The 15,062-nt window shown below is 39.9% G+C and overlaps 2 protein-coding genes across 2 annotated transcripts; one reads left to right on the forward strand and one right to left on the reverse strand.

Moving 5' to 3' along the window:
* Positions 1 to 5,240: 5,240 nt before the first annotated feature.
* On the forward strand, positions 5,241 to 10,908 carry gch2 (GTP cyclohydrolase 2). The gene is made up of 6 exons (XM_084567730.1): positions 5,241 to 7,219; positions 7,638 to 7,747; positions 7,948 to 8,003; positions 8,554 to 8,585; positions 9,268 to 9,352; positions 9,834 to 10,908. Exons 1-6 carry the CDS (start codon positions 6,847 to 6,849, stop codon positions 9,961 to 9,963), a joined length of 786 nt encoding a protein of 261 aa, XP_084423856.1. The 5' UTR covers positions 5,241 to 6,846; the 3' UTR covers positions 9,964 to 10,908.
* Positions 10,909 to 12,082: 1,174 nt separating this feature from the next.
* On the reverse strand, positions 12,083 to 14,640 carry cript (cysteine-rich PDZ-binding protein). The gene is made up of 5 exons (XM_084566819.1): positions 14,466 to 14,640; positions 14,166 to 14,231; positions 13,659 to 13,713; positions 13,436 to 13,539; positions 12,083 to 12,444 (listed from the first exon to the last, which is right to left on the reverse strand). The coding sequence occupies exons 1-5, from the start codon at positions 14,479 to 14,481 to the stop codon at positions 12,380 to 12,382; spliced, it is 306 nt and encodes a 101-aa protein (XP_084422945.1). The 5' UTR covers positions 14,482 to 14,640; the 3' UTR covers positions 12,083 to 12,379.
* Positions 14,641 to 15,062: the final 422 nt, after the last annotated feature.

Below are 15,062 nucleotides of genomic sequence, written 5' to 3' on the forward strand. Positions count from 1 at the left end.
TAAAAAACATAACCTTAGTCTTCTCAATAGAGAATCTAAAACCCCATTTCCTTCCCCAATTTTCCACTAGGGTTAGAGCTTCCTGTACCTTCTTCAAAGTATACTTTACATTTTTCCCCCTTTTCCATATGCTACCATCATCTGCAAACAATGACTTTCCCATTTCTGGCTGAACATTAGAAAAAACATCATTAATCATTATATTGAACAGCAATGGACTAATAACACTCCCTTGTGGTGTCCCATTTTCTACCAAACACCTTCTAGAGGTTTCTGTCCCTATTTTCACCTGAATGCTTCTATTATTTAAAAAGTCCATTACCCAGTTAAACATATTTCCCCTAACTCCTAGCATATGCATTTTGATTAAAAGACCCTCTACCCATAGCATATCATACGCTTTTTCCACATCTAAAAATACTGCTACAACTGTTTCTTTTTGTATCTGTGCTTTTCTTATTTCATCCTCAAGACATATGATAGAATCAATAGTGCTTCTCCCCTTTCTAAAACCACTCTGACAACTAGCCATCAGCCCCCTTTCTTCAATAAAGTGCATTAACCTTCCATTCACCAACCTTTCCATTAACTTACCTAAGTGAGAAGTTAGCGCTATTGGTCTATAGTTTGCTGGATTACTTGGATCTTTTCCCGGTTTTCTTATTGGAATAATAACTGCCTCCTTCCACCCTGCTGGAATCTTTCCTTCCTCCCAGACTCTATTAAATACATTTAAAACCTTCTGAATTCCCTTATCACTTAAATTTCTTAACATGCTATAACAAATTTCATCTTTACCAGGAGCTGAATTCTTACACTTATCCAACGCATTTTTTAACTCTCTCAGTGTGAATGGAACATTATATTTATCCTCTATTTTTCCTTTCTTTTGAATAATCTCAGCATACAGACTCCTTGTTTCTTCCCTACCCCTTCTTTCTTCTTCTGATAAATTACTGGAACTATGCACTTTATTCAGTGTATTCACCATCATTTCTGCTTTCTCTAGGTTTGTTACAGCCACCTGTTCACCAACTGAAAGGATGGGATAATTCCACTCTCTTCTATTACCCTCCATTTTCTTGATCATTCGCCACACATCATTTATATTAACAGTACTTCCAATTGAGCTACAATACTCCCTCCAGTATGATCTTTTTCTTTGCCTTATGATTCTTCTCACTATTGCTTGTGCTTTCTTATATTCAATCAGATGTTGAAAATTATGAGTTCTTTTTAACCTTCTAAACGCTCTATTCCTTTCCCTAACTACCTCATCACATTTAACATTCCACCATGGAACCCCTTTTCTAGCCAGTTTTCCTGAACTTTTTGGTATTGTAGTCATTGCAGCCATATAAATACTTTGTCGCAACTCAATTTCACTCCTTTCAACATCATTTGTTTCTTCAAGTGAACTAATATACAAATCACTTGTTTCCATAAATCTCTCCCAGTCGGCCTTTTTAAAAATCCACTTTCCATGACTATCTTCTACATTCACCCTTACATCAACATCCAATTTACATATAACTGGGTAGTGATCACTTCCAATAGTGCTTTCTCCATGCACTTCCCACTCACACTTTGACACCATTCTACTAGATATAAATGTGAGGTCTAACACTGACTCTTTACCAGTTCTAATATCAATCCTAGTCCCTCTACCATCATTTAAACAAACTAAGTTCCTATCATTCATTAGTTCTTCAATCACCTGCCCATTTTTGTCTGTTTTTTCCCCTCCCCACAGTGTATTATGGGCATTAAAATCTCCACACCAAACAACATTATCTTTATCCTGGCCTTCTATTACCTCTAGTTCATTTAATTCTAACTGTTTACAAGGGTTATAATAATTTATCACTACTATTTTCTTTTTGTCTGTCCATACTTCCACTACCACATATTCGTGTTCCTTCCCTGAACCCAACACCCTATAAGGTATACCCTTCTTTACAAAAGTAGCACAACCCCCACCACTTCCTTGCTCTCTGTCTCGTCTGATAACAATATAATTAGCTAAAGCAAAATCAAATCTGGGTTTTAACCATGTTTCTTGAATACACATTACATCTGGTTTTACATTTTTCCCCTCTATAAACTGTTTAAAATCTTGACCATTTGCCAACAAACTCCTTGCATTCCATTGTAGAATGAACATAATAAATAATATCATCCTTTACCTACCTCTTGGCTTGAATGTACAGTAAGACAGTCCCTAATATCTTCCCATTTTAACTCTAGCATACCCAAATGCTGGATTGCTGCCTTTGTAACAATTTGAATCCTTTCAGTTTTAGATTTGACCTCAGCTGTTGCATTAATTACCCCTGCAATAAAGATAACCAAGTCCCTCTTTTTCTCCCACTCCTTTTTCTCCTGCTCTCTAAGTTCTTGCCTCTGAATCCGTACATTCCCTGTTGTTATTTCTTCTCTAACTTTTCCTCCCTCAATCCTCTTTGTTTGCTCCACTCTTTTAACTGCTTCTGCGTAAGAAACTCTTTCCTTCCTTTTCACACTCTGAATCTCGGTTTCCCTTCTCATTACTTCACATCCCCAGTAGGCCGCACTGTGCTCTCCTCCACAGTTACAACATTTAGGTCTAACCTCCTCTCCACATTCCCCATAATCATGCTCCCCACCACATTTAGCACACCTTTTAGTCCCTTTACACAAATTAGCTACATGGCCAAACTTCTGACACTTGTAACATCTTGTTGGTTTAGGAGTGAACTCTCTTACTCTATATCTCATATACCCAAAGTATAACTCTGCAGGCAATTCTTTTGAGCTGAACTGTATCAATACTGACTCAGTTTCTTTTTTCTCAACACCCTTAGTTAACCGCTTTGCACTCTGAACAACATCACATTTTTCTTTTAAGTTTTTGACCAGCTCCTTCATCTCAACTGCTACAGGAATCCCATAAATCACTCCTTTACTTCCTTGTTCACCCACTTTCACCACCTTTTTTACCACTGCTTTCCCAACATTTTGCATCTTTAAAGCTCTTCCAACCTGCTCTTCAGAGTTACATCCAATTAATAAATTTCCATCATTTAGAACTCTAGCATACTTAACCTCGCCAACCTGATTTTTGATTATTTTCGTCAATTTTAATGGATCCAAATTCTTCACTCCTGATTCTTCAAACCTCACAACAACATTCCATTTCTCCTCACTCTCTTTCATTCCTCTACTCCGCTTTGCTTTATTTATCCTCCTTATCTGCCAATTCCCTTCCTCTTGGTCCAACTCATCCATACTACAAGCACTATCTTCATGATTGTTTGCCATGGTAGAGAATATAAGCTGCGTATCGTATACCGGACCTATACAGGCCGTCGGCCGATACTTTCGCTAAATACTCTCTCCACTTAATCTACTCTAATTACACCTATCTCTAGCAAATGTTGTATTGTGACTTTTAGCTTGCAAAACCGAAACAAAACAAAATACTGTAAACTTTTTCTCGCTACTGAGCTCAAAAGCATAGACCGCCAACACCGCTGTCACCACGAGGTCCGACCGAGTGGTCAGGAAGCGACGTTGCCTTTGCGTTCCCATGGAAACCGAGCAGGTTCCGGTCCTCGTCTTCTTCTTCTTCTATTCTTTAGTTTTATGGAGAGTGTCCCTAAATTTAAGGTTTATCCAGCCACTATGTGAAGTAGCTTGTCTATATTATTATCACGAAATAAAAATAAAACAAGATAATGTCTTAGACTCATTTCTTCCACTTGGAGTTTTCTGATTTCCCTGATTTTTGATTACTTTTGGTTCAGTTCTTCTTTGAGATGTTTACTGACGGTTAGCAAAACTTCACAGGCACAGTAAAGCTGCCAAATGGCCTAAAGTTTAGTCTAAACTAATATAATGAGCGATAACAGCTATGTTTTGACTTCTGTCTTAGAATATTTGTGCTTTGTCTTGAATCCGACGTCTCAATTTATGCTCAGGTATACCTATTAAATACAGTGCTTAATAGTCTTAATATTAATATCTAGAATATCTAGTTTCTCGCCTTGCTTTTCCCTTCATTTCTGAAAGTTAGTGCCATTAATTTCTATCCCGCTAAATAAACTATTTCTATCCCATGATAAACATGATCATTCTTGTAGCCTTATTTGCCTTTTTAACTTCATTCGATCCCAATCCTGAGTTCATCCTGAATGGCTGTAAACTGACCAGCGTAGAGACCGTGTGTGGATTAATTATGGCTCTCAGTCTACAATAAAGCAGTAATTTATCGCGTGTCAACTGCTAACCCTTCACTAATTCTTTTGCACACTTTGAAATCGAAGAACTCTGAAACAATAAATGCCTCTCCTACTCTATTAATCAAACTCTTTGATGGGCCTGTAGAACGGAACCATTTTTAAATCCTGTACCTTTTTGTGTCGCTATGTGTAGCTTCTTCTGCTTGTTCCTTCTGTTTCTGTTTTGAATTCGGCTTTGAACTGACGGATTGAATGGTCAAAGCATTTACATGCCTGCATGTGAGAATGTGTGACATATGCCTCCCTTGTTTCCAGGATCTGTAAAAGCACATGTGGCCATCGTGATTCTGAGAAAGTAGCTCTGCTAAAGTCATTAGACATGGGCCATTAGTTAAAAAAAAAGAGTGACAGGGGGTCACAGTTACACTGGTTATTCCATTGTTGACTGTGTGCAAAAAATCTGAGAGTTTGGTTCATGTTGGTCTTAATACAAATCATGAGTTAACACTAACCCATATCCTCTGGTTACCCCCGTATGTTGGACAATTTCATAACAGGTGATGCTAAGAAACACAGTTTGAGTTCACCTGAGCACTATAATGTCTGTACTTTCCGATGTACATTTCTCTTCTGATATGCAAACACTTTTTATATGCGTTATTTTCAGTTATTTGTGTCTTTTAAAACAGAGGCTTTGATTGGTTGTAAGCTATATGGATGGATGTTATCGTGGATTCTCATTTTGCTGGCCTTTGTGGAGACAGATTGCAAACTGAGAGGATCTGAAACCTTGTGTGTGTGTGTGTGTGTACAGTTATAGTTTGCATATGCACAGGGCCAGGTGAGAGTAAGAGCAATGATTCATGTCATCGTAAATCTGGTTAAATGATTTTAGATGAGCCACAATTTGTTTTATCTTGACTTTACACTTCATAGACTACAATTTAAAAACACACGTCCTCCTTTTCTTCTTCTTATGGCATATTCTGCAGCCATCTCTAATTCAAACACTGTCATATGTAGTGCTCATTCAGTGTAGATTCTGCATGATCGTTCGTGTGCACTGTGTTTGTATAGTGTGTGTCTTTTATTAAATTCATGTTTGAACAAAATGTCTCTAATGGGGGCTGAAGTAATTAAAGGGAAATTACCATTTTTTACAACCTGGACCTTATTTCTGGCATAAAATACGATCGTTTACTCACCTATATAACTTTGGTGTCATTTGGAGACGTTTGGAAGATATTTAGATCAGCGTATATCCATATAGTGGGAGTGAATGGGGCACCGAAATGCAGCCTCTAAATAACGCATTATCTGCCGCGAAACTTGTTCATTTCACCAATATTTTGTTATGATACGCTAGTGCTATTCCCCGTTGAGTCCGGAGTTACCTGTTATCTATTTGCAGACGTGCAGCGGTTTATTGTTCTTTGGCCAGCTGTTCCTCTCTCTGCCTCCACATCCTCCTTTCAACGAGCTCCTCATCCGTATACTCTGGCTCAAAACTGTAAGGACGTCCAACATAAACAAAGTCGTCGTCCACAATTTCAGAATCGGAAAAATATTCAGCCATGTTGCAAAAAATTAGCAGTAGCAAATTACAGGTAAACAAGCCGACCGTCACGGGTATGTGCGGCGCTCAAAGATGACATCATCCAGGTCAGAGGTTAGTAGGTCAATCTACAAACCCCAGATGATGATAACAGGTAACTCTGGACTCAACGGGGAATAGCGCTAGCGTATCATAACAAAATATTGGTGAAATGAACGAGTTTCGCGGCAGATAATGCGTTATTTAGAGGCTGCGTTTCGGTGCCCCAGTCACTCCCACTATATCGATATATGCGGCTCTCTGCTGGATCTAAATATCTTCCAAAAGACTCCAAATGACACCAAAGTTATATGCGTGAGTAAACGATCGTATTTTACGCCAGAAATAAGGTCCAGGTTGTAAAAAACTGTGATTCCCCTTTAAATGGTTCTTTAGGGCTTTTTCAGCAACCAATTTATAAAGCAAAAGACTGATTAATTCCATGTGTGGTGACTATGTCTTTAGATTCTGAACTACTGTATTTTTCACAACATAAAATAATTAATCTAAATACAATTGGGGATAATATTTAATAATGAAAACAGTCTCCACCAAATTTGTCAAACAACCAGTAAAAGAATATTAGCTTGTAAATGAATAAGCTTCAAACCTCTACATTTCACATATTCTTTCTCTCTTTGTCTCTATGAACTGGCTTCTTTCGAGGCTTATCAGTGTGGTTCACGTGGATATGTGACCTCGTCTACAATTTAATCTCCGTGCAGTTTCAGTTAAAGACTCATAAAAGGCTCAACTTTCCAAAAAATCATGCCTGCGCTTCACGTGAAGTCATGAGCCTTGCGTAAAACTTAATTGGAACAAATGCACGGAGATACAGTAAGGGTCAAGTGATGCGAGATGCATGAAAATCCGGTTGCTGTTCCCAGCTAGGTTGGGAGTGGGGAGAGGTGGGCTGCTCTGTGATGACATGTAACCCCCCACTGATGACGCTCGGTGTTTTGACGTACGCGGCACCCTGACAAATGGGAGACTGATGCGCACCCGGCCGGCTTTATAAGCACCGGGAGCGGAATGAACAAACCAGACTTAACTTCGAGACCTCTCATCTCCTCTTCCTCGTCTAGAAAAGAAAAAAAAAAAAAGACAACCACGATGAACGCACACTGCAACGGAAAGGTCAGCGACACCGTGGAGGAGTTCCAATGCAACAACAGCTTCAGCGACCTCATCATAGACACCAAGAAGTCCGTCGTGCACCGCAAACACGAGACGTCCCGCAAAGAGGCCGAGGACGAGTCCCGCTTACCGGCCCTGGAGACGGCCTACACCAACATCCTGCGGCACCTCGGGGAGGACACGGACCGGGAAGGGCTGCTGCGCACGCCGCTGCGCGCCGCCAAGGCCATACAGTTCCTCACCAAGGGCTACCATGAGACCATCGATGGTAAGTTAATTGACTAAGTAACTTGTGTATGTTTAAACTAAACGGGAACACACTGAGCTGGAGAGAGTCTTGACCTTTTTACAAGGAAAAGTGAATGTACTAAACCTCAGTGACATAGGAAAGATGCATTGCTGAGTGGCCAAACTAAATAGAAAGCAATGCACCAAGTGATCAGCATCAGTTTAACAAGATTTGAATTGTAGATGAATTTGTAGCTGTATTTGGACAAAGTGAGACATTTTAAGTCTCCTTGGTGGACATTTTCTATCATTTATACATCAGCTAGTTAAAGAAAATTAAGATAATTATTACTTTATGGCTTCATAGAGTTCATAAGGGATCAAACATTCAACAGTTTTTACTTTAGATCAGATTTATTGATATTCCTGATATATTTGCCCGTGTTTGCACCCTCCAGACATCTTAAACAACGCCATTTTCGATGAAGACCACGATGAGATGGTGATCGTGAAGGACATAGACATGTTTTCACTATGCGAGCATCACATGGTGCCCTTCTTTGGCAAGGTAAGTGTCAGATGCGAGATTTAAAGGTGACGCGTGTGGAGTGTGTTTTAGGATTAATGAATGTCTGCAAGCTTGTGTGTGTGTGTGTGTGTAGATGTCACAGCCCTGTTCAGTCAAGTTCAGGGTTAGATTGCTATCATTCACCAGCCTTTTCTCTCCTTACCTGACCTCTGCTCCTACTGGCTGTCATCTTTCTCCAGGTTCACATCGGGTATATTCCCAACAAAAAAGTGGTGGGACTGAGCAAGCTGGCAAGGTAACACACACACACACATACACACACACACACACACACTGTACCCTCCTGCCGTCGCTGTGGCTGTATGTTTCTGGTGTCACTGCCGGGTGACTGCGTTCTTCTGTTATCTCAGTGCATTGACCTGGAGGCTTAGAGTCTAAGCCCACTGGCCATCATCTAGTCCCCTCATCAAGCACTCTCACAGGCACAAGCCTAAACTCCATCCGCTCTCGAGCCATGTGAAAATCCCTTCTGACCTGTGGGAATCACCCGTTATCATCACAGCCTCTCTGTCTGTCTCCTTCTGTCCGTTTCCTAAAATATCTGAACATACAAGCCCAGAACAACAGTATCCGAGTAGACAAACTTTGCTGCTGTTGAAACTTGCTCGACAGATTCAGAGAACTCTGCAGGGTGAATGATTCACAGATAAAGAGTCTGTACAGTTGGATGGCCGGTGCAGGGGCGCAGGGGTCAGGGACTGATGCCAGTCTGTGTTTATCAAAAGATTAATCATTATTACGTCTAATCATTCCTCTCCTCTCTCCACGTGTTCTGATTTTTGCAGGATTGTGGAGATCTTCTGTCGGAGGCTTCAAGGTGAGCAACCAAAGATTTGTGCACAGTATTGTGTACGGCATTATGGCACTTTTCCTCATGCTATGAATCACAGAAATTACCTTCGTGAATTTAAACAATAGTTTTACAACTCAGAAAGTCCCACTTGTTGTTGCAAAGACTTAGTTTTGTGTAAAATCTCTCTCACCAACATCGGTTTCACATCATTCCCCGAGATTGCTGGTGAAAAAAAGCGAGTCAAAAGAGGTGAAACTATTTTGCGGCTCACGGTAGCTTGTGGAGAGAGAAAGTTATAATGGCATCACGTGTGCAACCAACATAACCTTTTAAATTGACATGCATCATGTGGCACCGTTCAAAGGGGATCATGAGCGGTTTTGAAGCTTGGTGAAGCTCCACTTAGCTTCTGGCTAATTTAAAAATGAGAAAAGAGGAGGCACCCACAATACACACAATAGTCATGAAAGTGCAAAGTAGCTGTAGACATGAAACACGCTTTTGTGCCCAGTTGTAAACATGTTTATTTCTGCTGTAAAGTTGGACATTTTAACATGGAGGTCTATGGGGGATAGACTCACTTTTGGAGCCACCCTCAAGTGGACATTTGAGGAACTGTAGCTTTTTGCGTGTTGGCAACAGTGGTCCAATAGAAGGAGCAGGGTTTTATCTCTCTCTTAATGCTAAATCATTTTGTTTCTTTCAGTTCAAGAGCGCCTCACCAAGCAGATCGCTGTGGGAATATCCGAGGCTCTGCAGCCTAAAGGCGTAGCTGTGGTTATTGAAGCAGCGTAAGTACACGCACGCGCATTTACAAACCCTTATCATTATTATCTGCATGGTTTAACGGGTGTGGTACTGCAAAGGCAAATGCAAAAGTGCCACGCGTCCTTAAGAACAGTGACAAAACATTCAGTTTCTGTCGACATTCAGTTTCTGTATCTAGTATCGGCCGGCTGTTGTTCTATGGCACATATTACTGAGCCGGTTTGCACATTTGCTATTGTCTTAACGTTTGTCCTGTGCAACAAACGTTACATAAATGTTTTTTAAAAGCATGTTTAAAGACAAGACTGGCAAAAATGAATACAGCAGAAATACAGATTTCAACTTGTATTACACACAAAGGAACTGATCCGTGTGGGTGGCATTGGTTTGGTAGAGCTTTCTTCTCAATCCGGTTGAGTTTCCCTTTAAACGCATTACCTTCAAAATGTTTTCTCAAGCTCCAAACGTGAAACATGTGTGTGCATATGTGTTGTGTGTTCGCAGGCACATGTGTATGGTGATGCGCGGCGTCCAGAAGATGAACAGCCGCACGGTGACGAGCGCCATGCTGGGAGTTTACCTAGAAGACCCCAAAACCCGGGAGGAGTTCCTGACTCTGTCACAGCGCATCTAAGAAACGTTGCGCACCATTCACTCCTGAGCCTCTGTAATCAGTAGCACACGGGTCCGCATCTGATTAACCAACCTCACAACAACTGATGCCTGAACTATCTCAGTCCTGCAGCTGAAATCCGTCATTTGAAACGACTGTTCACACAACAGACTCACATTTATGGTGCCTTTGGTAGATATTTTACGGTCTTACATGGCAATATTGTTGTTATAAAATATGAAACTTGAGTGCAATTTTGTAATGTGATAATAACAGTTGAATTTTCTTTCTTTTTTTTTTCCTGATGGGAATTTCAATGGTGCTTTTGCTGAGTTTTACACCTTTCCTTGCTTTATTGTTGTATTTACAGTCAACTGATTTGAATAATTTGACCAATGACGTGTCCTTGATAAACACATTTTTAAAGTCTTTGTATTATGTGACACTGTAACATGCAAGTGATTATATCTATAGTCCAAAGAGTAGAATTAGTGGATGTGCCGAGCAGATGTTAGATTTGATCTGTAGCTTTTATTCTGAATATTCTGGATTTGCTTAAATAAACCAAGAGCAACACAATGAAAGTTGTCGACCTTGCTTATTTTATGTCAACAAGCATTTGATGGGAGTGCGTTTAAGTGTGTAGAGTGTTTGTAACGCAAAAGAGTGTACAACTGCACTGGATAAAAGAAATATTTGCATGGTGGTTCACAACTTTAGCGTAGCTGAGGATGATGGGATGATTTCAGTTGAACCTAATGCCTGGACCAAATTTCATTCATACATACTTGACGGTACGATTGGTGGGACAGTCCATCCACAACTTTAAATCAATCTGATTACATTTGTGCAGAGCCAATAACAATCAAGACTGCTTCAAGATGGCTCAGAGCATGAAACCTCCAAAGCAAACATAAGGCAGCAATGGTAAAGAAAGAAAGAAGTCTCTTTTAACAGGAAGAAACTCTGAGCAGAACTCAGCTCAGATGTAAACTTGTGCTCGATGCTGACTGGGTAGAGATGAAAAAAAAGAGAGAGATGGGACTACGGAAGAGAAGGGAGGAGAGGAGGAGAAGAAACCAGTATGTCTGTGAAGGTTTTCAGTCATCCAGGTCATGGCATATCCAAAAAGCGTTTCAAAAAAAGGCAACTGGCAACTTGTTGGAGTTTTTCTGAGAAGACGTTTCACCACTCATTCGAGTAGCTTCCTGATGAGCTGTCTCTCCAGTGTTGGCACATGCGTTTGTGGATGGGTTGTTTGGTTTCCCTGATGTGCAACTCTCTACAATCCTCACTGCACTGAACAGTGTCTTTAGGGTGCAGAAAACACCACATTCCAGTTTATTTCAAAGCCAGTGAGCTAGCTCACCAGGAAACGATTCAGCGGTCCACCTAAACCTGAAGGACAAAGGACACTCCTCTGAAGACAACAACGTCCAAATCTTAGAGAAGAGAGAAGACCGATGGTTTGAAAGAGGAGTAAAGGAAGCCATCTACGTCAGACTGGAAAAACCTTCTCTAAACAAAGGAGGTGGACTGAGATTTAACCTGCCATCAATTTACAATACAGCTTTAATTTCTGTTAATGTACCTGAACATATCACAACACAACAGGATGTTGCTCTGTGTTGTGTGTGCTCAATGACATAACAAGCAAACTAAAGGATCCAGAATTATGTAACCAGCTACTGTTTGGTTACTCGTAATAAAACACTGCTAAACTTTCATAAACAACAGACTCATTTATATTTACTACACTCACACTTTACCTTCTGTATATTCACTGTATTAGCTGCAGACTGGGGCCGTTTTTGTGTTGCGGTGGAGCAGCATAAATCAATAAGGTACCATAAAAACAAGTGTGTGCACATGTGGTTGAAGGCCTGAGGGAGGGAGAGACCTTTAAATATCAAAGGAAGAGCCTGTCGTCATAGACCGCCTGTGAACTATAACCTCCATCTGTGGCAGCAGCTGGGTGAGGGGCACTTGACAGTGCTGCGCGCAGCTTCCAAATATGATTATATCTGAGTAAACCAATTATTACAGGCATACAGCCTTAATGTGGATATGTTGTGTGCGCAAGTGGCTAAAATTATACCGTTTATGGCTGCAGGCAGAGATACAAAATATGTCAAATGTCCTCATGTTGGAACCTTTAATTCACTGAAAAATGCAACACAATATATAATATACAGAAATTATTTAAAAAGTAAAGAAATGCAAGACTTAAACGCGCAAAACTTTGGAAACCTCTCCCAGAAAATCAGATGATAACTGGTGGTATACCCGGAGACAGGTGTACTTAACTGTGTACGGCTACTGAAATATTTCCAGCAGCATTATGTGATAATCTATAGTAAGAGGAAAAAGCCATCTCCAGATCTCTCTTTCACAGTCTGTTGTTCTTTCGTAGAACTGTCATCTGATCAGCACGCTGTCACACGGACGTCTGTTTGTAGTTCTTGGTGTCCAAAACCTTCTTTCCACACATTGCACAGATTCCTGGAGACGCAAAAAAAAGACGGGAAATTAAAAGCTGATTTAGGAACAGTCAGCTGAACCATCTGGTAATATGGCCATCTTGGACTTATACTTCATTTGTATATAGTGTTTATTGTACGTGTCTGTGTGTGATTTAGACCTGCAGCAGAGATTACTTGTTTTCTCCTTTTGAATTTTATAATCCACTCTGCATACAGTAGAAAACTTGCACTAGCAAGCACATTACATTCAAAACTAACCTTCTATATCAAAGTAACCAACCATCTCGATCCTGACTTGACTTTTACTCTGTTATTCTTGGATTTTCTCAGACTTAGAAGTGCTAACATATAAACAAGTGAGTCAAAAACAAACATACTGACAGATCAGTGTGTGAGGAAAACCAATCCAATCACACAAATGATTTGTGATTAATGTCACGAAAAATGGTGTCATCCAGACGATTTGAGGTGCAGGATGAAACTGTAATTATCTTGGAGGAAGAGAGAGCAGTAAGAGACTGGCAAACAAGTTTAATATACCTTCTTCAGGAAACCTGCATACCCCAGAAACAAGTTGCAGCAACTCATTGGACTAAATCTGCAGATGCAGGGGAGCAACACACCATCCTCATTTTTTGCACATACATAACATCACATTAGTGAAAAATACGGTTAATTGATCTGACGTCTAATTCAAGGCTGCAGATTATGGTTTCATTTTGGAATGGAGGGGAAATGCAGTAATTACCTACTGCAAGGCTAGAAACCCCTGGCAGCAGTGAAAGAACTTTTTCTACAATTGCCTCACCGAAAACAAAATACATGCCAAAGCTAGACTCTGAGGTAAGATTCTCACACTCTCACACTACTACTCTATTTTCAGAAAGCACAAAGCAAAATGACACCTGCCAGTGAAAATATTGCAGGACTAGAAGTATAATTCTTTCAGAGAAAATGAGCAGGTCTTCTCTCAACTTCCTGAATTCAGTCCAGTTCAAATGAGCTTATACCTTTCTTGTATGCGCAGCCCTGGCAGTAATGTGATCCAGACTGATGAACTGAGCTCTTGCAGATCCGGCACGTAGCAAAGCCTGTCTTGCTGTAGGGGTCGAACCTGAGAGAGACAAGCATTACAAACACATAAGACATGTTAGCTCCTGTTAATGCTAATATTCAACAATCAGGGGGAAGGAACTAAATCACAGTTTTGTAGATGGAAACAGAGATACCCACCTGGCTTTCTTAGAAGTCAACATCTTGTTCTCATTCAGCTTACGCCCACCACTCTCTGTATGAATGAAAGAAGAACAAAGAACCTCATTAAAAATCAGGATCTAAGTAACATTACAAGGATGATTTAACATGTAAGGCATAACCCAAAAAGGTCAAGCCTGCTGTGCAGCAAAATGTGACGTTCATCAGTGATAAAACTGAGAATCAAAACACTCCAGGCAAACTTTGCACAGCTGATATGGTAACCTAAATAGGCCACAGTGGACAGATTAGATACTATACACAAACTACTCCCACTGGTTGGGATTATCTGTTCAGGATAACATCACATAGGGTATTAAATTCCTACTTCTACTTTCCGCATCCCTAGCCAGTAAATAAAATAAAATGTCCCCTCAAGTCTATAGCAATAATGCCTGACAGTAGATTTAACCAACGCATTAATGATAATGTACATAGTCTAGGCATCCTAAATGTAAACAAAACTGTCAAACGACTGATGTTTACCTGTTGTATTCCGTGCTCCATCCTTCCAGGTGTCCGGGGTGATGACCCTACCAAGCTTCTTCTCGCCTAAAATAACAGTCAACAGAATACTTATACAAAAAATAATTCACAATTATAACAAAGTCAAAGTGACACTGTCGAGATTCATAAAAAATAAGCGATACGCAGGATAATAACAAGAGTTAGCATCACAACAGATAGCTAGCTCTCGAAGAATATCCAACTTTCGCTGACAACAATAACGTATATACGTTATATTTAAATATATACAATAAATGTAACTCTCTGAATTGTACGTACATTTCTCACAAACCATTTTTCCTATGCGTTGGTTTTAGGAGATCAAAACAAATGAAAAAAAATGTTAGCTAGTTTTTAGCTTCTTCGATTGGTGTAAACTTCCGGTCGTTTCTTCTGCGTGCTAGCCTTTGACGCAACTTGATTGGCCAAAGCTGGCCTTTCAAAGCTGGCATTCCATTGGTTTATGGTACCGTCCGTCAAGGTCACGAAGGGCCCAAGTAACGCGGTCTGTGATTGGTTAAAAGATGATTACTTCCGTGGTATGACGTTACTTAGACACGAATACTTCCTGTTTGCTGCTGACTTCAAAATATAACTTAACAATGTAGAAAAACCTTCGAAAACAAAATCAAAAAACGTTTTTTAAAATAGAAATTATTAATGAATTACCCAATTTCAAACAACTGGAAGCAAATGGAAATAAATATTTGATATTGTTATCAGGTTATATCCAGTTTTTGTATGTATGAACATTTTTTTAGAGCTATTATTTGTCTTTTTCTTTTTTTTTTCCTGTGATTACTTTCATTCTGATAATGTGTTAACATTTACAAATATCATGACAACATCTTAAATTAGTTAGAAACTCTTCTAAGT

Source organism: Chelon labrosus (assembly GCF_963514085.1).
Source record: "Chelon labrosus genome assembly, chromosome: 19".
NCBI lineage: Eukaryota > Metazoa > Chordata > Actinopteri > Mugiliformes > Mugilidae > Chelon > Chelon labrosus.

Coding starts and splice junctions, on each gene's coding strand:
- cript (XM_084566819.1), bottom strand. Junction 13,714..14,165: donor TGGAGCACGGAATACAACAG/GTAAACATCAGT, acceptor TCATTCATACAG/AGAGTGGTGGGCGTAAGCTG. Junction 12,445..13,435: donor GGGCTGCGCATACAAGAAAG/GTATAAGCTCAT, acceptor TTGCGTCTCCAG/GAATCTGTGCAATGTGTGGA.
- gch2 (XM_084567730.1), top strand. CDS start 6,847: ATGAACAAACCAGACTTAACTTCGAGACCTCTCATCTCCTCTTCCTCG. Junction 7,748..7,947: donor TGGTGCCCTTCTTTGGCAAG/GTAAGTGTCAGA, acceptor ATCTTTCTCCAG/GTTCACATCGGGTATATTCC. Junction 8,586..9,267: donor CTTCTGTCGGAGGCTTCAAG/GTGAGCAACCAA, acceptor TGTTTCTTTCAG/TTCAAGAGCGCCTCACCAAG.